A 26,382-nucleotide genomic window follows, 5' to 3' on the forward strand; every position below is an offset into this window, starting at 1 on the left:
CTGTCCTCTGACACTTACACCAAATTCCTCTTTCTCCTCTCAAAAAAGCACCAGTGCTGAAGAGAAATCAATTTTTTGAACCATTTTTTTTTCTTTTTTCTTTTTTTTTTTTTCTGAAACTCCACTCAGCAAAAAATGAAGAGTAGAGTATCAGCCCTTGTCCTGGGACATGATGAGTTAGAAGGTTTTTGCTGGATGAGTTTGTATTCTCTGCTCTGATTACTGTTTTGTTTTCCATTGATCCTCCTGTGTTAATAAAACCCAGGCTGGAGTGAACAAAAGCTTGCTTCTTGTTCAAGTAAGAAACGTGCCGAGTGCATACCATATCATTAACATAAAAGTTTTTGAAATAATACTTCTTTCTAGACAGACTGTATTAATTGCATCAAGCTTTTTACAGCAGGGTGGTCTAATCTAGCTCTTCTCATTGGCTGACTCCAGTTATAAAACCAACATAAAATGAATACGGTGATATAATAGATGGAGGAAAAAGTATTCTTTTAAAACCTACGATTTAGTTACAGGGACTGCTTTTATCTTTACTGTCACCTTAACCTCTGCCAAGAAAACACCAGACTAGTTAAATGAAGCAGTAAGTAGAATTTCAGTAGCCAAGTAAATTGATATTAACTTTACAAGATGACTGTGATTTTCAGAATGTCCTAATGACTAACACAGCTGATTCCCTGAATTAGCAGGAGCTTGTTCCTCTCTTCCAAGATATGGCCCCATGCCTTCCTCTATTTTAGACCTTAAATTTCACAGCCCTGTCCGTTAATCACTGCTGTCCATGCCCACTTGCTGTTTTTATACATGCAACTAAGTATCATAATTGCTTTCCACCTCCTTCCATCAGCCTACATGTGGGAAGGAAGCAGTTTCACTGCTTAGAAGAATATATGTGTATTGGACAGATTTAATTAACTTTACAGGGGTATATAAAACCCTCACTCATAGGCCCAGGTCCAAAGAATTTGGACCAGGTATATATCTGAATGCAAGCACAGGGGATTAATTATTCTCTGTGCCATTACAATCCCCTTTGTCTTATGCTGATTACGATCATCTTCCTGGGGCTTTGGCACCACAGTATCTTCAAGGCAGGGACTTTTTTCTTTGGAGAACACACTGTAAAGTGCCATGCACTTCTGTGCTGAGATTTTCAATGCTCATTTCTCGTTAACTTTAATGGGAAATGGGCATCCAAATCTCTTAGGCAGCTTTGACAATTTAAGACTTAATGTACAATATTAATAAATCAGCATCATAAAAAGAGCCTTATGAAGACATATTGTGAAAAAATAGCCTCACAAAAAGCATTGCAGTGTATGTGTGCATGCACACAGACATATACTTTTCTTTACATAATTATGTCTCTCAACAATCATTTGCGTGTCTCTGTTATGCAAAAAAAAAAACCTGTGTGTGTTTTACCGTTACTCTGAGCAGTTGCAATTCATTGAAATGAAATAAAAAGCAGCCTCAAAAAAAGTACCCTAATCTGGCAAGGGGTAAAGCAAAAGGAATGCTTTGCCCATCTATATTTTAGATCCAAGCCACATAACCCTGTGAATTTCATTACTGTATTCCAACTTCTAATTAAATAGGCACTAAAACCATTTGATCGGGAGAACCCAATTCAACTGACAAAAGCTTCTGGGGCAAAATATATAAATAAATAAATAGACTGAGAGATCGAACCAGTGGTAGAGATTTTTTTTAAATCACATGAAAAAACATGGACCTTTACTTGAAAATTCCTCATTTCCTGGGGTGCCTTGAACACGAAGAATTGAACAAAGACAGAGAGGACCACGATCAGCACTGGCTGAGCAGCACAGTGGACATCCAAGCAGACCTTGCAGCACCATTTGCAGTGATTGAAACTATCAGCAGCATCTAAAGATCACTCACAACTCTGGATGAGGCAGCACGACTTCCTCTGTGCATGACTGAACACTGCTCAGCATCCCAGACAATCACTCTTATCTAGGTCGGAGATTTCCAAATACAGTTGTCACACATGTGTACCCCAAATCCCACCAGCAGCCAGACATTTGGATTCTCCAGCACAAACTGCTGTGAGGGACTCTTAAGGGCCCAGTTTGTGAGTGCCCAGTAAAGATTTTGGAGTACCTGCAACTTCAAGCCATCAGAGTCACAGTCTGCTTGAGAACTGCATGGAAAATCTCCAGGTCCTGAATTAAATAAATGCTGAGAAACAGGAAAGGTAAGAAATTATGAAGGATGAGGGGAGGCGGGAACTGCTGATGGCTTTTGTTCAAAGAAGTAACCAATTCCTCAGAAGCAAGAACAGGGCTGACAGAATAAAAGGCTAATCAAGTCAGAGAGACAAGCTGATCTCTAAAGCTGGAGCAAGTGACTGTTGTAAATGTCTATATTTAAAAAAAAAGGCACAATGCAGGGATTGTCACTAGATTATTAATCAACACAAAGAACTCACTTTTCTATCATTTTCACAAAACATTTTGGGTGACAGAAAGAGCCCACAATCCTTGCCTAGGCTCACATACAGTGAATACTGTGGGAGCTAAGAAAGGGTTAAGTAGACATAATCTCCTTTTTCAAGGGAAGAAAATGTTTCTTTCAAGCAGACCTTGACCAACTACTGTCATAAACATGTAGCATGCACTTTGATAAAACCTATTCTGTAAGTGTCGCAGACTGCGGCAGTAATTACAGGAAGCCATGATAACAGGTCTCCCTCTCTACAGAGCTGGCATCGCTCTCCCAGCAAACAGGCAATGCCAAAGACTCACAGCACACAACTCCAAAGTGAGAACTCCAAGTACACAAAGTACAAAAGCCTCACCTTCACCACATTCTTTAATAAGTTATTCCTTCCTTCCTTTTCTATTTTTAGGTGTACTTGCTTCCATTCCCACTAGCTGCTGGCATCAGAAGCAAGAGGGAACTGGGGTATCCAGTGCAGCGTTACAACTGTGCGCCTCCCAAAGGCACGTGCATGCATACTACACCAGTGAAGACGAGAAGACAGCAAAACATGAGACCAGTTTCAGTTTGGTTTACTGGTTTCTGGGAGGAAAGAAGTCAGGGAAGCTTTCTGATCCAACGTTCACCATTTGCAAGAGCCTGTCTCGACATCCATCTCAGGCCGGTTGGACAGTCTGCCGAGGCTGATGAAGCAGAATTTCATTAAAACAGCATCCTCTGTCATACTGCATGCAGCAGCTTGGATAGAAAATGTAACCAGATCCTGGATTTACTGATGGCACCTCACCACACAGCACATTGCTACAAACCCAGAGCCTGTGCACCAGTGCAAGCAGATGGGTGCAGGCTGAGCATCTTCCAGGCAGCAAGGGAGCCTTCTCTGTGTGCCCTGAGCTTCACCCAGGACCTGCACAGCACCCTGCAAAGTGCTCTTAGCCTCCTCCTGAGAATATTTTATCTTTCAAGACCCAGGGTTTCCAAGATACAAATTTGAATTTCTTGCAAAACTTTATATCTCACTTTTTTATATCAATGAGAGATGTACAGGAACATTCTCATGAGATACAGCATACTGTATAGCCAAGTGGTACCAGTGCTTGTGGAAGAAAAAAGCTAGCACAACAAAGTTTTGCCAGCTTCAGGGGAGAAATGAGGAGCCATTTCCTAAAGGCTTTACTCCTGACAGTCATTGCTGTCTCTCTGAATCCTATGGTCCTCATGCTTTACTTATCCAGAAACATTTAGGGAACTCCTTATTAAAACTACGTGCACATTATCATGAATGAGGGCTGTGGGATTTGGCCCACCACAGTGAGAGTCCATAAACATTTGTGGATTTTGCCACATCTGTATTTTCTTTTAAACCCTCCCCATTTTCACCTCACCAGCCCAGAGTTCATCACAGACTGAGTCTTGCAACTGATCCATGCTCAGAAACACCCACTGATTTCAAAGAGATCACTGGGTCTGAAATGATGGGGTCTGGTGACAATATGTCCGTGCTCTCTTTGGCTAGCTTGGTGTGCCTTCATTTTCACTTTCCACTCCTCATGGTGATAAAAGTCAGGCATCCAAAAGGAATAAAGGAAAAGAAAAACTGATGGGGTAAGAGGCCAGGGATGCATGGTGAGTTACCAAGGAGCATTTTCTCAAAGCAAGGGAGAAAACAGCATGAAGCACATACATCCTGCGTGCACATGGATGCGGAGGAGAGCCTTTAATATGAATGACTGAGGAGGAAGGGCAAAAAGAAGGAAATAAAAATACTTCAGATGTTAAATGCTATCCAATTAAGCTTAAAATAAACAGCCTAGAGAGATGAAATCTTGATACTGGGGTATCACATTCTGCAAGGAGTCTCAGACATTTGTTCACAACATGGCACAAACGGCCCAGCAGTGGCCGCAGGAGCTGACAACTGAGGGTGGGCAGGCAGGAGGGGAGGGATGAGGAAATGGAGGGAGTCGCATGCCCTTTCCCACTCCCCATCCTCTTCCAGGGTGGAGAGGGAAGGAGGAAGGGAAGTGGTGGGGAGGGCAGGTTAGGGCATTTTCTCTGCCTTCCCCACGCGACCCAGCAAAGGCAGCTCTCCCACAGCAAAGACGACATCACTTGGCAGCACTACTGACCTTCAGATAGCAACAAAAAAAAAAAGTATTTCTATTACCTGACAACTGACAATGACATCCAAATGTGCCTGACGTCTCAGTCTGAATCTCAGTCTGAGTCCCGCCAACTGAGACTGCACGTGCACCACAGCAGGGCAGGCTAAGGCAGGGCGGGAGGGAGGCCAGTGCGCGGAGAGGTGACGTGATCACGGATGTGTGAGGGTGGGAGGAGGCAGCTATGGGAGCCCCCGGCAGGTTTGCAGGCCTGGACGGCCCTGGAGAAAAAACAATAGAAAAAACTGTCAGTCGGATCTAAGTTTGAAGGGACAGAGGAGGCATCAAACAAGCGAAGTGGGGGCTGGCTGCCTAACGCTCAACACGCTTGGTCTGAACCCCTCTCTGGGTCCGGCTGAGGCCGGCGGGCTCACGCTGGGTGGGGGAAGAATAAGAAGATTCCTGGAGGACCTGCGAACCCAGGCTGAGGGCCCGTGTGGGCATGGAGCGGGGTGAAGGTGGGGGATGGCCAGCCCTGGCACAGAGCAGAGCCAGAGGCGGCGGACGTCGCCACCAGCGCTTGCTCAGGGACCAAATCAAAAGGGGGATAATTGTTTTATGGCTGTGTTAATGCACTGAGCCGACACAAAACTGGGCAGGCTTTCTGCCGAGCCACTGCTGAAGTGGGCTCCACACACCAGCCCGGACAAAGTGCAGTGACTTAGAGCTCAAATGGCTTCAGTGAGGTGCCAGGAGCCGAGCTCCCAGAAGGAAGCCTTGGCGGCCATGTGCTGCCTTCCCGCTTGAGCTGCGGCCAGTTGTGCATTTTGCATGCCCCGATTATGCAGGCTGATTCCCTACTGAGCCTGCGAGGAAGGGAGCAACCTTTTTCCTGGTAGCTAAAAGATGATATTGTAACCTACAACCTTATTATTTATTTTTAACCCCTCTAGGAATCACCTGCCATTTAAAAGCTGTATTTAAGAGTTTTCTCCTGCTCCACTGGAAATGCTTGCTCCTCCTGGCAATAGTCCAAACTGAACTCTGCGGCTTTGAGAAACTAAGATACAAGTCTTAAATATCGACATACACCTGCACAAATACAGACACACACACACAGAATCATGTAGGAGTCATGTTTTTGGCTGGCACAAATTAGCAGACTTTTAAGGGAAGCTGAGTGAATGGCACCACTTTCCATCCATTGGGAATCCCAACCCCTCCATTTCAAACTATTCCTGCCACTTAGTTATTAACTTAAAGGGTAGCTACTAATCAAGGCCAGTTTCTACATGAACAAATGCGGTGGATTAAGTCGCCATTAAAAAGTTGGCATTTGCCAACAGTTACCGCACAGTGGTAGATCAGGAACCACAGTTTCCCCCTGTATTTAGATCAGGAAATATGTGTGCTAATTGTGGGGTACCTTCTGGAAAATGCTTTTGTTCTAAATGGTGGCATCTCTGGCTGTGCATGAGTGTGCACCTTGCAGATAGATGCAAATACCATGTCAGCAAGCAGAAATATTTATCTGTGTTCCCTCCAACACTAGAAAAAATATTTCCTGAAGGAACCTACACTGTGGCAGCAAGGAATAATATTTATCCATGCTCCTTCTGACCCTAAACATGCAACATTTTCCAAGGGAGTCTCTCTACCTTGAGAGTCCCTATTCAGAAACCAGGCCTGCATGTTGATCTGACAGCTACACATGTGAGGCAAATGGGGATACTTCATCCTTGGCACAGCATCCAGCGCTCCAGTCTGCAAGGACTGCATTTGATTTTGACGTTTATCTTAAATGGCTAAGAGACCACCAGTGCAAAACATTTGTGTGAAGCTTTTGCCAAAACCACAAGTGAAGAGTCTAAATTCCCTGTGTAAATACTTGAGCTTCAAGCATCGAGGATAAAATTTGTGCTGTTTTGTGAGGACCAGTTTTAAATAGAAGCCATCTCTGTGGCTTGTGGGACAAGGAATTACTTTTTTTTTTTTTATTTTGGAGCTCTATTTGACTTTTGTAACTCTTTGATCTCTCTGAAAGTACTATACCAGCAAGTATGATAACTGCTATTCAGCTCCTACCTACACTTCATTTCTGGCAAGACAGTGTGCTGTGCATGTGGAAACTGATGTTGGACACAGATTCTATGTGTGTAGGCACCACTCTACTGCCACTGTAACAGATATGAATAATGTTTGCTTTTTTCATGGAGTAAGGAAAGAATAGTACAGATTCCCTCCAATGACTTAACAATTGTATCTTATATTCCTAATACAATAAAAATTGCTAGGCTGTGTTGAGCTGCCTGAGCACTTGTCCTTGCTTGGAAATTCATCAGCTTGAAATGGGAATTTAAAGTAGAACCACAGGGCAGCTAAATCTCAAGTTACACTGAGACGTATCTGTGGTTTAGTTCATGACTAAGGGCGCAGGTCTTGCAGTCACTTGGCCCTCTATATATCATGATATGGGTTTTGAAGGAGATAATCACACAGAGAAACTACATGAAGTCCAGAAAATGCATCATCTGACTCCACTGCAAGGGGCTTTAATGTGGAGGTCCATGGGCTGTGGCACACAACACTACCCTGAGAGTAACAGCCTCCTCTCTAACCCTGGTGTGTCCTATACAAGCATTGGCAATGAATTTAATGCATTTTGCACAGCCCTAAGGTGAGCAAGAAGATGCAAAAAGCTCTCACCAAAGAAGGCCCTCCCAGATCTTACTCGGCACATCTCTAGTGTGGAAAGGGAATAAAGGTCTCGAATAGGAGATTTCTCACCATCTGGTCAAAGGGATCCTGTAGGAGCCTCCCAACAGTGCTACTGGGGGCAAAACAGCAAGCAGTTTTAACAAGGGACCCAAATTTTACCAGAAGAACTGTATGAAGCAGATGCCAGTGAATGGATGAAACTGAAACTGTCACTAAGAAGTTTGGGGTTTTTTTGTCCTCATCCTGGAAACCTTATAGCAGCCTTCCAGCACCTGAAGGGGGCTGACAAGGGAGCTGGTAGGGGACTTTTTACAGGATATGTGATTATAGGACAAGGGACAATGGAATTAAACTGACAGAGATAGGTGTAGATTAGGTTTAAGAAAGAAATTCTTTACTGTGAGGGTGGTGAGAGACTGGAACAAGTTGCCCAGAGAACTGTGCTCAAGACCAGGTTGGATGAGTGTTTGAAGTGTCCCTGACCATGGCAGGGGCATCTGTTCCAACCCAAACCATTCTATGATTCTATGATTTGATGTTGTCCAGGACAGATGTAAATTTGAGGAAATCTAAAAATTGCTAACCTGGTATCACAAAAGAATGGATTGGTAAGGGAGAAGAAGAGTGGACCAAGAGACACTCTGGCAGATGATCAGGGATTACCACCAGCACTCCCAAGCCCAGCACTAAGAGACAAATATTGTGCAGTTGCTAGACCAGGAGACTTAAGTCTGTCCCTACAAGCAAAGTCAAATCAGGTGATTCCTCCTCCCCTTTACTGCCACTTTAAGGTTTACTTCTTTGTTACTAATCAGGACAGTCCTACAGAATCAGATCAAGTGGAAAATCATGAAGATGGAATCATATCCAGTGGCCTCAAGAAAAGGCTAGGAGAAAAGGAGGCGTTAGTTACATGATACCTCTTCATAGCTATAAAAAAAAAAAAAACAGTTGTGTTCAAAAACACTCAGCTTGTATTTGCTAGGAACATATTCCCATTTCATCTCTTCAGCTCCTCTCTGTGGGATCCTAGGTGTATTTTTTATTCCACAAAGGGTCTATTTAAAGCTGAAAATGAAGATGGAGGCTCTTCAACTTAACTGCTACAGGTGGCGGACAAACACATAATGAACAAAGATAAAAAGAAAGCTAGAGAGACAGATTAGATAGATAGATGATAGATAGATAGATAGATAGATAGATAGACAGATAGATAGATAGAATCTTAAGGTGGTGCAGAGAGTTTTTTGCTCAGCCCACACAGCAAGAGGCAAGGGAGTGGAGCTGATCTCTGGAATTCTACATCCAATCGACCACATCACATTTTCAAAGAGAAAACACACCTGTGAGCCCCTGACTGCCACAAAGGGCACAGCCACAATCAGCAGTAAAGAGAAAGCAAACCACAAGAACTGCAGTGCAATCTTAGAGGCAAATATCCCATCTGGCTGGGGAGAGCAGGCACACACATGCAGCACTGTGTTGCTCGGACATCCCTGACACGATGTGTGAGGCTCGATTTTCCTCTTGGGTCAGCACTGGGAAATCACTCACCTGCACTGCAGATCTCAATTATATATTCTGCATTCATTCTGCACGGAGAGTTTTGCACATAGCATGAGTGTGAAACACGCACAGGGACTGTCACCATGTAAATAAAACATCTGCATTGCTGATGGTAAAGGAAGATTTTGTTCTCGTGCATTAAACAGGCTCAGCATTTCCTCAGAACCTGTACATGGCAGTAGCTCACAGGTGATGTTGACTCCAGTGCATCACTAAGAGTAATTTTCTTTTTCTCTCCGCTATTTTTAAACTTGCAAAGAAGAAAATAAGGTAAATTGATAAGGTAAATTGGACATGACCCCAGATGGAAAATGGAAAAGACTAGATGAACCTGACAAAAGCCACAATCAAGGCATAAATTGCACCCTTTTGTTACCCCTCTCCCAGAGCCTAGACATGACTGGCCATATGATACGGTGTATGTAAAACACCACGCTCCTCTGCACATCTGCAGAAAAGTCCCTGAGCAAAATACAAAGGAGCCAAAGCAGTATTCAAAATATCCCACCTCATCATGGCTTAGACCAGGGGAAGCAGTCTTAAATTAAGAGATCTCATGTCACATGTAACTGCAGCCACATGTAGCTGGTGTGTCCCAGGGGGAATGTGCTTGGCTGTGTGGGTGCCTGGGTGTGTATCCGTGTACAGGCAGACAGGCACGTGCACAGGCAGACGTGTGAGCTGCTTAGCAGGGCACGAACCAAGTTTTTCTATGTGTTTCTCTGTGCCTGTCTGGTGACAGAAAATCCAATCAATAGCTGGTTAGAGAATAAAGCTCAGTTCCATTATTAAAAAATTCTCTTTCAATAAAAAGAAAAACATCTGTTCAAACACTGTACAACTACAAATTTGGAGTGCAGGCTGAAGCATCATCCCTGCCCTGTGCCCGTCATGTTCAGGGAAAATACTGCAGATGTTTTGAGGGGAGTTTTACATGAACCATTGCAGCAGGTTTCCAAAAATGATAGACTAATCTCTCCAACAGATTTTTTTCCAAGCTTTTTCTAAAACAAGTTGCCTTACGTGCATCACACCCTCTCCTGTGGACTGTTCCCACCTGATAGTATTGTCTCTCTGCCACGTCTCTTTTTGCAGACACCAAGAGGGTTGGGAAGCAAATACACACAAGCACACACACGTACGCACACAGAGACACACTTCCAAATACACACAAGCGCAAACACTTCCAACAGCAACCAGCAGAGCAATGCCCCCTGCGAGGGGCAGATACACACAGCATCCCCCAGGAAAGGCAGAACGACTCCCTGGTGTGTGCAGACGCACAACTGTACACACTCACACCCAGAGTCCAGCACTCAGCCAGACACACCTGCACGCCAGCCTTCACCTGCCCCCCAGCATACACACAGCACTTTGGGAGAGGTTTCCCCACAATGATTGTGATGCTCACTGAAACTTTGCTCAAGCTGGAAATGCAAGAGTTGCACCAGGTAGAGAAGAAGGAGAGCAGAAAAGAGATTTCTTGTTGTATTTTGCTCAGGGATTTTTTCATTTTGGCAGACCAGGATTCCCTTTGAATTGATAAATTTATTTCTCCCAAGAATTTCGAATGATAATGCATAAATGAGCCATAGATCAAGAACGAGACGTGGTGAGCAAGGAGGAGAAAGAGTGTGAGTGAGGGGCACTGGCACAGAAATTTGACAGTACCCCAACTCCCCCCCTTCCTCCCCCCATGCCAAGACATTAATTCTCACAAGTCGGAGAAAATTACTATGCATGAATGCAAAAAGCATGATCAGGAGTAATTAACATGGCTTCATATGCAAATTTTATTAATGCAGAAGTACAAAGTCATTATGCAAATGAAACTTACGTCAACTCTCTTGACAAATATTCATTTCTAAAGCTCAAGTTTCTCCCTTCTAATTTTTTTTTTTTTTTTGATTTTTGGTGTAAAACCAAAAAAAAAAAAAAAAAAAGTGATGAGGACTGCTTGACAAGTTTGCAAAGTTGTTTTTCAACCGGAGAAATTTTATTCTTGCATTGTTGATATATTTTTTTTTGTTGTTGTTGTTGGCAGGTACACGACAGCTCATGGAGGAGAGCGGGAGGATGGGGGACGCGGGCTACCAGCAGCAGGCAGCCAATCAAAACGCCAGCGGCTGTAATGAGCGCGATTGATGACTGTTTGGCTTTACTGCAGGGTAATGAACTAGAATCCAGTCTGAGGAGGGAAAAAATATGAATATTCATGAAGCTGTGCTCCTGCCTTTGATGATTAAAGAAATTTTTAATATTCAAATAAGCGCTTGCCAAGTGATTAACAAAGAACAAGCACGCAGGAATATGGAAATGGAGCTGTGGAAGATTTGGGAGTCACAGTCTGTGCAGAAAAGACAGCACAAAATTTCATAAACAAGATAGGCAGATAACCTAATTCAAATCTGAGCAAATAAAGAGGGGAAAAATCACCTTCTTTTTCATCAGTTTGGATATCGTATCAGTCACTTTGTTTTACAGTGCAAAGGAGAATAAAATCAACCAGTGCAATAAGATGGGGGGAAATACCCAAACCCTGAGAAACACAACCCAGCAATTGCAAAGTCAGAATCCTGGGTCAGAAACCGATAGGAAAATGATGGCTAAGGCCACCCTCTGCTGTGGGCTATTGCTTTTCAAAAGCAGGACTCTGCCTGATGCTGAGAGCCTCCTGGCTACTGAGAATCGCCAACTTGTTGTACACAACAGGCAGGAGTGAAAAGTATCCTGAAATCACCAAGACCAGTCCCTGCGGTTAAATCCCCTTCCTTGGATAAAGGGCACGCTGCAGGGCTTGACTGCTGTCTGGGAGAGGAGGGAGTGCAACAGAAACAAGAAATATTATTGCCAGGGAAAAGAAAGCAAGAAAAAAACTGAAAAGGAGGATGCAAGGAGGTCTCAGGTGCCCACCCTGGTAATCAGTTGGTAAAAAATGTGTTTTCTATGTCTGAGCCAGAAAGGTTCTCCACTCCCCACAGATTTCTGAACAAGGATACAAAAATTCAGTCACATTATAAAATGTCTGATAAGTTCAGGCTCTCACAGTTTAATAGCTTCACTAAGGATTCACACTGAAGCATATAGTAACAATATTAGCTGCTAAAATGACTTTGCAGTTAAAATACATCTAATTAGCAGCCAGCTAATTTTTTTTTGTTGTTTTTCTTTGAAAAACAGTTAACTTCAGGGCTATATTATACCAGAATGAAATGTGGTCGAGCTCTTTCTCTTACTCAAAAGCCAGAGTAAGGATATCTTCAAAGTGTTAGGACACTGGAAAACCAACTCACCTTTTTGTTATTAGATCCTGGGGTTTCACAGGCCTGTTTGCCTTTTCTGCAGACCTTTAAAAACTCTGGTTAATTATTTCTTATTTAAAAATCTAAAGAAAGCATAGGCTAGGTACCATTTCACAATTAATTGTTGTTTTCAGAATGTAAAGACCCAACTACACTTAAAATAATAACAGTAGAAGCATGAGGACAATGCTAGAAAATGCAAAAAATGGCCATGATAAGAACCTTCAAAGTTGTCATGAAAACACATTATGTAGCTAATGGGATTTTTCCCCCTAAATTTGCTTCATTTTTGGAAATACAAAATTATTCACTATTGATGCATCACAGAAAAGAACGGTAGGAAAAAAAAAAAAAAAAGAAAGGAAGGAGAGGAAAAAAAAAAGCCTAAATACAAGTAAAGATAAGGTTAAACACCATGCCGAGGTATTGCTGGGAGTCTTTGCTCTGAATAATGCCAAGACCTTTCGAAGATGTCTGTTGTCTCTGAGTGCGTGTGGGCGGGTGAAGTGTGATATTACATAACTCACACGCGGCAGCGGCTGTGCACAACCGAACTGATTAAAACGCTCGACTGTGAAACTCAGATCTCCATTTCCTGGGCTCTTTGTAGCTCGTGTCAGACCTCTGAACACCAAAAATGTTATCCTTTGTCTACAAGATTCCTTGGCTTTGTTTTAATCAGTGCATTTTCTGTTTTAATGACAGAGGAGCAACTACCAGCTCCTACAGTTGGTTGCTTTGAAGCGCTTCTTAAATGGCCATTAAATTCTACCATGCAAATGTGAATACTTAATATTTATTCCATATTTTCATTCTTTCTTTAAAAGTACCCCATTTACATATTTCTGGAGAATAATGATACTTCTGCAGGGCAGGTGAACACACATTTCTGCATATGGAGGCAATGGGGAAAAGCATTAAGAGTCCATATTGTAAAAATCAGCCCCTAAATTTAAGTGGTTTGAATTGAGCATGCAGCTGTGGTTGCCTGTCAGTAGTTAGATGCTGTAATAATAATAACAACAACAATAATAACAATAATAATAATAATAATCTTTTCATTTCTCTAGTGCCTTCCACGCAAAGATCTGGAAGTACTTTACGAAGATAAATAAACTGAGTTTGGAACACCCCATGTGGTTAATAAATATCCCAACATATCTAAAGAGCATGCAATTCGTCTCACTGTGTAAAAATCCACATTATGTCATCCATGTATTTGCATATGATGTTTTGGAGGCTTGGACACCAAGGACAGGTCTGGAAGGATTTTACTTACCTTGAGACCATGTGAATTCACGGAATTAGCCCACTCTGTGCCTGCAGAACTGTTTTGCCAAACCCCCTCTTTTAGAAAACAGGGGTGGGGATTGTTAGTGACCCCACTCAGGGGCCAGGGTGGGTGGTCCCCAGAGGTATCCAAGTAGCATGTGGCAGCATCCCCCGAGCCAGGTCTCCACAGGGCCTCCTGCAGGACCACCTGTACCCTCCTCCCACCTGATGCTCATCTAAACTTGTTCCTCACCCCTTGTATGTGCTATGAACATGAAAAGAGAAAAGCTGAAACATCTTGGCTCACCCCCAATTAAACACACAAGAAAAAGGACTCTCGCCTACCCCAAGGCTGCATTCATGATCTCCTCCTGCTGTGTCCTGTGCCCACCCCACCAACACAAGCCTTTGCCCCAGGAGGACCATATCCCTTTGTGATGAGAGCAACTGGGTGTAAGAGCAAGGGAAAACAGGGCAGGATTTGGCCTAAAAACATCATAAGGCATGAGTAAATATGACATATCAATAGATGTGCTAGAAATATAACACAGGAAACCAGGAAATTCCTCATCTCAGGAGAGTGGTCTTGCAGACCACTGGGCTGGGAAGAAGGCTGGGGTGCACACCCCAGGGGATGAGCCACACAGGCTATGATACATTCTCTCCTGGAACTCAGCTTCCCTTCTGACCTTCCCACTGACACTCTGGTTTGTTCAGCCCCCAACACGCTCTCCAGCAGAGCCCAGCTCTCACTCTGGGAATGTCAAGTGTCTAACACAAAGGTGGCCTGATCTGAGCTGCAATGTCCAGAAGCTACCACAATAAACTAACAAATAATAATAATTACCCTGATTCGTGGAGGCTTGTGGTTTTTGGGTTTTTTGGTTTTTTTTTTTTTTGTTTGTTTGTTTGTTTTTTTCCCCCAAAAGGCATGAAGGGTAGAAAATAAACAGTTCATCAATTTTCCCAATTTTTTCCCCAACTCTCGTAATTAAGTCCTGGGGAGTTTTCAGTGGTTGTAAAAATCCTTGTGGGTACTAAAAATTTTAGACCTGATTATATCATGAATATTTCTATCTACCAGCAAATATTTCTGATGTAATTAAAATATATAACTACCCCAACAGACAACTGTAGCAATTTAACAGGCCCAGAAATTAATAAAGTAACTCAGTGGATGGAAAAAGCTGCTTCCAAAGGGCAAAATAATATATATATATATGCAGCTAGAGCAAGAAACACCACTACAAATAATCAGAGGGCTTGACCACAAGAGAATGGTCAAGAGGTTAAAATGAAGGAATTGAAGTGGCCAGGGAAGAGCCACAAAAAAGCAGGAGCCATTAACACCAGTGGACTTCTCTGCCTTGGCCTTTCGGAGCCGAGTCCCACACACACTGGCAGATGCTGCATTGCAAACATGTATCCTCAGGGTGAATATGGCCTCTGGAAAAGAGAACAGCAGCATCTGCTGCTTGGGTAAGTATATCTGCCTCGCTCTGAAGTTTGCCTTCTACTAGTAGTTTTAAATTTTGTCCCTAGTTTTTTTCCTTATCCCTCACGATAAAAAATAACAACAATTTTAAAAACTTGGAGGAATTAGGCAAAATGAGGCTTTAGCAGCTCTTCAGCTGTTTGGCAGCAAAATCAATTCCTGGAATGGGAGGGAACTTGGTGGGGAAAAAGAAGCAGATGAAGTCACTCTGCCCCTCTGTGCCTCAGTCTCCCCATCTGTGAAAATCGGCTAATGACATCCACCTGATTTAGTTAAATGTCCTGGAAACTAAAAAGACTCTGTAACAGCAATATATTAAGCAGCAGCAATGTTAACTGCTTCACTGCTGGAAATGCAAAGGAGAGCCATCAGGTGATGCCATGTCCCTGCACAGCACAGATGGACAAACTTAATATACAGAAACAATTAGCTTTGGGGGAGAATCACAGCTTCTGGTTTTTTGGCTCACACCTTGCCAAAAGCAACGTAAGTGTAGACACTGTAAGTGCTGAATTTCAATGTGAAAAATAGTCTACCTGCCTAGTGCGAATGCATACACCAGACTTAAAGTAATATAACTTTGAAATACGTGGGGGAAGGGAGGGGCATTAACAGGCACATTCATGATTTTCAAATTTTTCCTTGTGCATGGAGGACACTTAGAAAAGAAATTCACTAACACCAAGCAAACTTGAAAAAGCAAAACAGAGTGAGTGACTGGGTAGGGAGGGAGGGAGCAGCAGAGATTTTTAAAATGAGGGTTCCCGTTGAGTTTTGGATCTCTCAGGTGAAAACTACTCCAGCTATGTGTGTACGAGTAGACCCAAGTCTGATAACTGAATCTGTCAAATTAAATAAGCAGAGCAATAATCTGGAGATGGTAAAACAATCCACCAAATAAGAACAACACTGAGGATCTAAAGATTCAGTCTTCAATTCACTGGACACCAGCACAACTAAGCAAATAATGTTCTCTGAATGGAAAAAAAGGCTAGGAAATTAACCAGCTTTTAAATAATGAAAGAAAACAGATAAATAAACCAGCAACCAGGAACTTAGTTCAGACTATCATGTAAGCCAAAAAAAAAGAAATAGTGAACCAGCGTTTCATTTGCACGAGGAAGCATGCTGGAAACTTGTGCCCAATCCCTCTGCTAAACAGAACAATGAAGTTTTACCCAAAGACTTGGATCCAAACAGAATTTGGCCAGTCACAAGCACTAATTAGACAGGATAACTGAACCCTGCACCAGGAGAGGTAAAACACAAGTGCAGTATAATCCTGTAATCCTTTCACTCTGACACAAAACTAAGAGCAAAGTACAAGAAACCAAGAACCATTCTACATAAAGAATTTTTCTGAGGTATTTATTTTCAGGACCAGATTTCCCCGTAACTCTCTATTTACCCATTATTTGTACAGAATTGCATCTTTCTCCAAAATGTAAAAGCATAAGACAAAAAGGCTTTTTGTTATCAAGTCTGCTTGAAACAGAAGCTGAATACACTTACCTAGGAAAGTGTATCCACAAAAAAAAAGCAAAGAGATAAAAAAAACCAGACATACTGTACAAGCAAGGTGAGGCAAGAGAATTCCTTCAAAAATCCACAGTTAGGATGAGGAAGCAATATTAAATTCATGCCTATCACATCATTAAAATTAAGCTGACTAGGCTTGTTTTGTTTCTGATGAAAATGTCAATATTCTCCAATGACTTCTTATTGCTTTATATCACAGTCTAACCAAATCATTCTGTAACCTCCTGCATTACGAGCAAAATCTCTAAAATGTCACCAACTAAAAAACTGAACCAGCTTGTAATTAGTTTCAACAAAGTCATCCTTTTAACCCTAATTTTCTAGATGTAGATGGTATTTCCACAGTAAGCATTATGAACCTTCCTTAAGGACAAGTGGAATCAAATTGTAAAATCATAAGCAGCGATCTAGTAGTTCTTCCTCGAAGCAAGCCCTTTATTTGCCTGTAATAAATTCAAATCCAGTCTTCAGTCTCTTAATAGGTGATCAGAGAAAATATGCATGCACACCTAAACCGCTACAACAAACCTTATTTTTTAAATAACACTTCAATTGCTAATATAATAAAGATTGTTGTAACCCGTTAGCACTGGTATCATTATTCCTTATGATTCAATATTCTAATGACTGGCTGTAACAGAGGTTTATGTTCTGCAGAGGTTTACACCACTATTTAATGTAATTAAGCAAACTGGCAGCCAGTGCCTCTATGGAAATATCATTTCTATCACAGAGTATTCCCACCAGAAATTCAGAGGGATCATAACATACAAACTTTGATTCTGTTTATTTTTTCCCCTGTTCTGAAACTGATCTGGCATTTCTTGGACTTAGTACTAAGTGGAAGAAGGAATTAATTTGGCTTCTGTAGACATGTTATTATTGACAATACTAATAATCTATGACAAATGGGCCGTCCCTGCTCCTCTCTTTCAGGAGACATTGCAGCCTGCAACATCGCTTTGCAAAACCCCAGATCTGGACTCTTCCTCGTGCCGGGAGCCCTGTGAGTGTACCAGCAATAGGGTTTTAAGTAAGCCATTAAAATGCTAATATTCAGCACGGGCCAGATCCCTGTTACCACTGAAAGCAGAACTAAAGCTTCTCTGGAGACAGGATAAGGCCCTTCCAATGTGATCAAAGAGTAAATACATGCAAAGCTCTGATGGGAAAAAGGATCTTTTTTCTAATTTTAAAACTAAACAGGGAGAGTCCACCAGGCTCATAATCCATGTTACAGTCACATCTGGGATCACTGACATCTGGGATAACAGCCATGAGGAAGGCTAAAAAGTTGCCACCTGGGGTCAAAGAAGAACACTTAACACCCAGGATTCTGTGAAAATGGACTCATTTATCTTTTGAGCTACACTCCTCTCCACTCTACACAGCTCTGTTGACAACAGCAAATGTGCCACACTACATAATATATTTGTTTTATATAGGTAGATAGATATAGATATATACCTGCACTGTGCATTGCTTTGTCACATTTGCATTTACCCCATCTTGCAAAGGAAGCTCAACCCCTCACTCAAGCAGGAGGTTTATAGGGTCATCCAAGAATGCAGGGTCAGGGGCAGAATTCAGACCAAAAACCAGAGTTCACTCTTTGCCTACAACAGCAGAGCCAATTTTGTTAAATAAAGGCTTAGTTACTTCTCCTTCCCAGCTGTAAAGCTCTCTGTAGAGAGAAGGGAAAAAAAAAAAAAAAAAAAAAAAAAAAAAAAAAAAAAAAAAAAACTTTGAAAGAAAACCCACTCCCATTTATGGGGGGGAATGGGACTTGGAATTATAATAGAAAAGGGAAAATGTCTGGTTCCTATTATTACTATCTCCAGCACTTTCACCTCCACAAACAGCTTAAAGAAGGGCTTCTGGAACAGAAGTTCAACTTTCCTTAATCTGGGCTCTTAACTGCCAGGATCTGGTTAGATTTTCTCCTTCTCCAGATTTTAATACTTTTATTATATATTCTAATGGGGAGTGGGGGGGAGGAAGAGTGGGAATCTCAGTGTCACTCCAAGAAAGAAGTCACCGGGTTTTGCGATCCAGCAGCTTCCTTGGCAGAGGGAACTGCTGGTTGGCATAATCCACTCGTTTGACAAAACTACTATTTCTGGGCACAGGCTCAAAAACAGGTAGGAAGCAAATGCTGAGAAATAAGGAAGTAAAAACAGCCAACAGATTTTTCACTACCAAGAACGCCAAGAGTAAACATGATTTATTTAGCTGTGTTTAACATGTCTCTTCTGCACTAGACTGCAGAAATCTGCTTGCATTTAGAGCAGGAGGAGGAGGAGGAGGAAGGGGGGAGGGGATGAAAAGGGAATCCATTACGGCGCTCCGCTGGTACTTTCTGAATTGTTCAGTCACACAGTTTTATGGAGTACAAGTATTTCCTAGCCCAAAATATATTCATGTGTCAGAAGAAAGCAGCACTAATCTGCTGTTAATTAACAAGCTGCTGCTAACAAAAGATGAAGGACCCAATTCATACAAACAATATTTACGTGGGTGTCGCATGATTTTGTCACAGATCTTTTCTCTTTTCCCCTCCCCACCCCCAGCTGCCCCCCTGCCTCCTCCTCTTCCTCAGCACCCAGTTGCAGGGATACAGAACAGAGGAGTGCCAGCTCCTCTTGGAACCAACACCCAGAAGGGAGGTGAGGGCACAAAATGTGTCCCAACCCAGCCAAACTCAGACAAGGTCTCACCTGAGCCACCCAGCTCTGGGGTTCATGCCTACCCACACAGGGAAGGGCCCTATCACATGTTCACAAGTAAATTTTCTTAGATCCTTCATTTATGAGGGAGAGGCCTGTGCCTCTCCTGGCACTGTGCCCACAGTGGCAATGCTGTTGAGGCTCCAGGAAGTGGCATGGAGCCTCCCATCCTCCATCCATCCTCACCAACCAGTGCAGGCTGTGAGAGGGGATGGGAGACACCACCGCCTTCCCCGATGCCTGGCCTGTGATTTCATTTTTGTTTAATCTTTGCCAAGGAGTTTGGGGATGGGGGAGCATGCTAACAGCACAGAGGCTCAAAGGGATTAGGGCTTTTCAAAAATATCCATGCACACACAAATGGGTAGGGCTGTGAACCAGAGGGCAGCTCTCCCAGGCACAGTTCTGCTGCCGTTCCCTGCTCCCCACTGGAATTTTGGATATTAGCACCTGTGGCCTCATCCAGAAGGGTGCTGAGCACTGCAGGCTGCCCCAAGTCCCTGCAGCTTGGGCACTTTGGAACATAAACCCATTCACAATCTTTTCTGCCTCCTGGAAAATGAGAGTGCATATCTCCTGTAGGCGTCTCAAAGCTGGTGCTGGCAAAGAGATGGGAGAGTTAAAACCAACAGCAACTAGCACTAAAAATTCCTGGACTTGTTCCTCTCTCAGGAACAAAGCTGGGGCTGCAGGGTGGGAAAAAGGGCTGATGGTCCCCTGTGCATCAGCTATCAAACCACACCAACCTGTCCTACAGAAGGGTTACAGGGCACAAGGTTTAGGCTCTGCTCTGCACTGTCAGCATACAGCCAGGGCTGGGAGAAGCATAGGGACAGGAGGGTGGGAAACAGAAGTGATTCTGGAAGTGCCAGGGTTCTCCCATCATGGCACGGTGGGGGGGTATTGCTGCAAGCACAGTTCTCTGCACACCCCAGTTACTGTCTCACCCTCAAGAGCCTCCTCAGTGAGAAACAAGCTCACAGGAGCATACACACATCTGCCCTTCCAGGTTTTCTCTCTGTATCTTTACCCCATTCCCCAAATCATGGGGTTTTCACTGCAAAAGTCACAACCACTCTCTCAGCACATTCCCTAGGCACCCTGGCCAGCACCCAGCCCCACCACTGGCTCCTTCCAGGACCTGCCCTGGCAGGAGCCTCTGAGAGGGACCAGCCCTGAATGCAGGCTAGCACTGACTCTTCTCCACATCATCTCTTTGTACATTTCCAGAGTGGTCTCTGCCATTTCTAAACCAGAATTTTAACAATATCCTGGCCTGGACATTTTCAAAGATCTGTTTGTAAATTAATTTTTTGTTAGCAGTGATACTTGAAACACTGACATCTACCATTTGAAAAGCAAAGAAAACATGTTTAAACAAACATCCTAAAAGAGCTAATGAAAGAGAAAACAGATCCATCTGTATTGTCTTCTCCACTTGCTAACTCTCAAGAAAGTAAACCTTTCCAGATAGCAGGGAAGTCTCCCAAAAGTGAAGACAATAGCTATTCCCAAGCTTCCTGCAGAGGAGTGAGGACAGACAGTGAATTGCCCCACCCAGGTAACGCCTGTTACAAGCTGCTGGCTGCCCGGAAAAAACCCTAGCCCAAGCAGCCTCAAGGCTCCAGCCCACAAACTTCATCAGTCCAGCTCGTCAGTCCTTCCAAAACAAGCAGGTGCTTTTGCTAGGGGTCTCCAACCACCACTGCACCCTTGACCTCCCCTAGCTGAATTATTTCTAATGACTGTCGACTGTCAGATGGGGAGCATTGAGCATTGAGCGTGCTTTTCCTTACCCGCAGAGCAGGCATGGCAAGGCTGAGGCCAGTCCAAGACAATGCATTCTCCAAGGCCTCCTGAAGAGATGGTGCTTCTGGTGGCCAGTAAAAATGTCTTTTGCTCCTGTGCTCCAGTGCTGTTAGCACTGCTAACAGAAAACCATCTGTGCATCCCATTGGAGAATCAGCCCCAACCAGGAATTCTCAATCAGCTTCCAAATCAAAAATAACGTGCATCATCTTAAATGATGAACTTGGCACAACGAGGATAAAATCCTTCAGCAGAGTCTGGGAGCTGGAGTGGGGGTTTAGGGGTTTTCTAGGGAGTTTTGGGGGCTTACTGTTTTAACTTCCTTCTTGCATAAAGACCCTGTACCATAAACATTAATCTAACACTATATTCTGCCTTTTAGTCTTGAACAATTATGAGTACAGTTTTGTGATCTTTAGCCATATTTACTGATACTCAAAGGCAGATTCTATCTTGTTAGATTGTTATAAATGGGACCCCAGGGAATCGGCACACAGGCGGAGGCAGATGTGAAAGAGCCTTATCAGAGCTCGGGTGTGCTTCAGTTTTCTACTGCTAAAATTACAAATGTTTGGGAGAAAAAAACCCAACCAACTTTAGATTCCTCTGCCAGATCATTACAAAGAGCTGTCTGTAGATTATAAAAAAAAAAAAAAAAAAAAAAAAAAAAAAAAAAAAAAAAAAAAAAAAAAAAGAAGCAGACATTTTGCTGAACTTAATATTTTTTAAGGTTAACTGTTAAATTTCAAAGTGTGGTTTACATGTGTTGGCCACTTGTATGAACAAAAGTTTCAGAGACAGACAGAGAAAAGGTTTCTGGTTATAAATGATTAAAGAAAGAAACCCACAAATTCTATCTCATTCTCTCTTACTTAAATATGTTGTTTCTGCTCCAGACCTGTTTCATAATACCATAAAACAGAGGCATGTTTCCGACACTAGATTTAAGAAGCTGTCACATTAAAGGTAAACTTTTAATCTGCTAGAGACAAACAGCACACATTTTTACTTCCCAAGAATCAGCTCTTGAGAAATGTTTAAACAAGAATTTAAGAGCTGTGTGGTAAAGCCACATACAGGGGTCTCAGACAGCTACTGGGTTTGAGCTTCTTTTCCATGTTGTTGTTTTTTTAATTCTTTAAATAACCCACTAAAAAGTAGACTTCTAGGAACAAAGTAACCAAGATGCATGGTAAAGTGAACCTCTAGGCTTGCTTTTATTTCTAGTTAATAGGAAAGAAATGTTTTAACTGAAACACAGGCCTGAATTTCTAGCTGTTCATCTCCATCTTTTTATTTTCTTGGGAGTCACAATCAAATACTTTTAAGAAGTTAATTGTGTCACAATTAGTAACACATTAGTCCTCCGATATTTTTAATAGCAACCCAGGTTTTTCCCCAAGGCACTTAAAAATGGCAGGCTCGGCTATATTCTCCCTTTTTTAAAACTCCCATGCACTTTCTTCTTTAAAAAACTCCCACATGCATTTCACTTGGTCTGAAAATATCAGCACAGATCTTAATCCTGCCAACGCTTACAGACATGCTTAACTTTCTGCACATCAGTAATCCCGCTGACTGCAGAGGGCTGTTGGCGTACCTACAGCTCGGTGCAGCTAAGGATGGAATCCGGCCTGCGCCCAAGCCAATGGCAAAACCCCCATTGACGTCAATAAGGTTGTGGTTCAACATCCAATTTGTTGCAGGATTGGGACCATCCCCATTTCAAGGTACTTTCCCAAAATCTATTTTGGTTTAGTTTTTTGTTTGGTTTTTTTCTCTCTCTCTTTTTCTCTTTCTGCTCTTTCTCCCCCTCACCTCCCACACTCGCTCTTGTGGGGCCTCATATTGAGACCACTTGAAAACTTCTGCCTTTTAAATCCCTCTGTGAGGAAAACCCCCTCGCTGAGACAGGAAACATCCTTTGCAGGTAAAGCTGAAAGAAACTATTTTGCTCCACTGTGTGCATTTGAGTAAACTAATTAAAACCTGGGAACTTGGGTTCCAACTGATGCCAAGAAGCAATCATTAATATGAGCTGAAGTGAAATGGGAAGCTCCAGACATTTAAAATCAGCTGTCGGGGAAAAAAAAAAAAAAAAAAAAAAAAAAAAAAAAAAAAAAAAAAGTGGAGGAAAGAGGGAAAGGATGTTTTGTAATTTTTGCCAAAAAGTCAACTCACTGCAGCTTGAACTGCATGGGGTTAAATACATTTGGGGGGATGCTATACAATGAGGGGATAAAGCCCTGCTGAAAAGCAGGGGAGGGCGAAGCAGCGGCAGGCGGCTCGGAAGCGCTGCGGTGCTGTGAAGAGCGGGCAGAAGTGAGCAAACCAGCTGAACCGCTTGCAGAATTAATCAGTAACAAAGAGACTGGAGCTGTTGGCGGGCTTCAGCCCTTGAACCTGGACTCTGCTCTATAAATTTCAACTTGGAATGGCTCTCTACTTGTTGAAAGACAGGTTGGCTCCAGGCCAAGACATAGGGGGAAGAAAAAAAAAATAGAAGAAAAAAAAATTCCTTCTTGCTCAGGAAACTTCCCTTCAGTTTCTAACTCTTTTTATGAGCTAGTAATAGGGTAGTCTAGAAAACGGGAAACAAAAAGTGGGTCTTGAAAGGAAAAAAATGAACCAGAAGTTGGTTTAATAAGGAAAATAAAACAAGTAGGTGCTAAGTTCAAATCTGGATTTTGTCTGCACACAAGTACATCAGCTCTAATAGAAGACTTCAGAGCACCTCGGCAATAATTCAAAGGAGACTTTTACAGTTACATTAGCTGACTACAAGTTTGACTCTGAAAATAATAAATGTCTTAAAAGAGGAAGAGGGCTGTTTAATCCTTGTCTGCAGTCTCATCTTGTTCTCTCCTCCCCCACCACTCCACCTTGTTTAAATGACCATTACAAAAGCAGCGTGGTATAAAAAACATGTAGAACCATCATTTATTCAACAGCATCCTTTCTTATTTTTCCCCTCTCCCAAAAGCGTGCAGGAGAACTGATGCTTTCCTCAAGCTCTCCTCCCTGCCAAGGCAGTTTCAACCACAAATACCTTGCTGCCGCCGTGCTTTCCCAGCATGAGAGACAAGGAGCGGGCTGGAGCAGAGTGAGGGGCTGGAGTGCAGAGGGGGGGAGCTGTCAAAGTGGGAAGAAAGAAGGCAAACATCTATTCAGAGGCCAGATGCGCTGAGCAAGGTCAGCTGCAGAGACACAGCCCTTTGCAGCAGCTATGCAATTACATCCAAAGTCTGCACAGCACCGAGCGTCCCACAACCTGCATGCAAGGGCCGGACTGGAGGGTCTAGGGCAGCTGGAAGAAGGTCTATAATGATTTTAATTGCTCTTCCAAGATGCTAAAAAGTAGATGAGATATTCTTTAGCTAGAGCAGTGGGGTTGATGCTCTGTACCGCTTGCAAGAATACATGCAGATAAATTACCCTAATGAGAGAATGGAGAGAGAAATAGGGTAAGTGCCAGTGGTGATCAAAACATGAAATAAAATAGTGAAGTAAGATGCAGCCTAATCACAACATGGAGGACAAGGATACAAGATCTTGTCACCAAAAGTGGCTGTTAAGGTAAATTAGATTAATCACTCCCAGCTCTCTTCCTCTCCAAACTCCCTTAATTTTAAAGAAGAGGCTGACTCCTGTGAGGCTGCACACCATCCAAGACTGCTGGACATTTAAAGCCATATACGTAGCGTGCCTGCTACAGACACACATCCTGTACTTCCACTTTCCAAGAAACTGGGATCTGCTACTTGGTAGGTCTTTTGCATCTGCAGCTTTTATGACTCTGCCGAGGGACCAGTGAGCAGTGTCCCCCTTTTCTTGCTCAAGAAATATGCTACCAAATGCCAGAAGAAGGAGAGAGTTTAAGAGCTGTTGGGCTTAACAGTGGTTTGTGCTGATCACACTTGAATCATTCTGCAAAGGCGTACATGCAATGAGAAAAAAAACAACAACCACTAAGTAACCACTTCACATCTGCCATTAACATTATTAAACTCCTAACAAGCAGTATCTACCCCACCTTCCCCACTACACACAAACATACACACACCCCCGAGCTCTGCAACACAGCAACTAGGAGCCAAGACAGCTCTCCTCTCCTCACTGCAGCAACCACATTCATTCCTGTTAAGGGGTTAACGATTCATTTCCACTACTTCTCTCGAGAAAACCTACAATGAAAACATTGGCTCACGAAAGCGTTCTCACTGCCAGAATGCCACAGCGCGAGTGAAAAGTCCGTTTTGTTTTCATTACATCTCTGGGATTTCCGGCTTAACTCCTGAGCTTAGACACCAAATCCCTAGATACCCCACCCACCCAGTTTTTCTTCTTTTTTTTTTTTTTTTTTATAACATTTCTACTGCACAGCCCACCAATTACCATTTGGAGGGTGGGAGGGAATGGGGAAAAGAAACCATGCAGAAAAGGATGTTCTCATTGGAGAGGGCACACACATCTCCCAAGACAAGAGTTACCCAGTTTCTCCTGGCTTTTAGGATATTCTGCTGAGAAACATTGTTTTATTTCTATCCCTGGCCTCTCTCCTCTATTTCTTACCCTGCAGGCTCCCATCTTCCCACTCGGCCACTGAAGCCAGTGCTGAAAGTGAGCCCCAAATCCATGCCCTTTGAAGTTATGTGACATGACATAGAAATCCAAGCCTTTCTTGTACAAAAAGTATGATTACTTCACAGGGTTGGTTTTTTTTCTCCAGTTATGATAGAAAAATGTTTCAATCTCAGAAAAAAACCTAGAAAGGTTCAACCTTTATGTCACAGCTGATTTGGTCACTGCGTGTATAGGCAGCACAGTTCAAACACTGGCTGAGAAAGAAAAACAATCTACGGAAAACACATGAAGGGAGGCAACCCCATGCTATAGCAACTCTTCTGTCCTGCTCAAGCAAAGGAACCGCTTCTGTGCCTTTAAGTATTTATCCACCATTGGAGAAGAACATAGTTGGAGACAGCTTTTCTCTTTTATAGTACTTCCACACACCCGGCTTTCCTTTAGCTACATCCCTATCCAAAATTCCCCTGAAAACACATATAAATTTTTTCTTGCAGTCAACACTCCAACAAGCACAAGTATATTGGTATTTGTTGCATCCACACAAATGCCAAAGCAGTCCACAAGCTGGTTGGGCACTACTTTTAATTTGCTCTTAAAAGTTGCTCACAATGTTGTCAAGAAAAATGAGTTATGGCTGGCTGAACAGTGCCTTTTCACCATTCACCATTACTGTTGCCTATGAAAATCTACCAATCTTTCCATGGTTAATAATAACAACAACCAGATATGCATACAGTTTCTGGACAAATAACCCAAGTAATTTCACAAAAGGATTTAAATAAAGGCAAAAA

The 26,382-nt window shown here is 42.8% G+C and overlaps 1 protein-coding gene across 4 annotated transcripts in view; it reads right to left on the reverse strand.

The window, feature by feature from the left end:
• Nucleotides 1-26,382, reverse strand: part of BCL11B (BAF chromatin remodeling complex subunit BCL11B) — a 91,056-nt gene that overhangs the window by 43,947 nt on the left and 20,727 nt on the right. For 2 of the 4 annotated variants that reach the window (XM_041476331.1, XM_041476332.1), the window contains exon 3: nucleotides 4,643-4,858. The exons of the other annotated variants lie outside the window; for them this stretch is intronic. In XM_041476331.1, the coding sequence (XP_041332265.1) occupies nucleotides 4,643-4,858 (216 nt within the window). The remainder of the gene's footprint in view (nucleotides 1-4,642; nucleotides 4,859-26,382) is intronic. 4 annotated transcript variants of the gene reach the window in all.

The sequence above is a fragment of the Pyrgilauda ruficollis genome, unplaced genomic scaffold (assembly GCF_017590135.1).
Source record: "Pyrgilauda ruficollis isolate IOZ18807 unplaced genomic scaffold, ASM1759013v1 scaffold38, whole genome shotgun sequence".
In the NCBI taxonomy this organism is placed as follows: domain Eukaryota; kingdom Metazoa; phylum Chordata; class Aves; order Passeriformes; family Passeridae; genus Pyrgilauda; species Pyrgilauda ruficollis.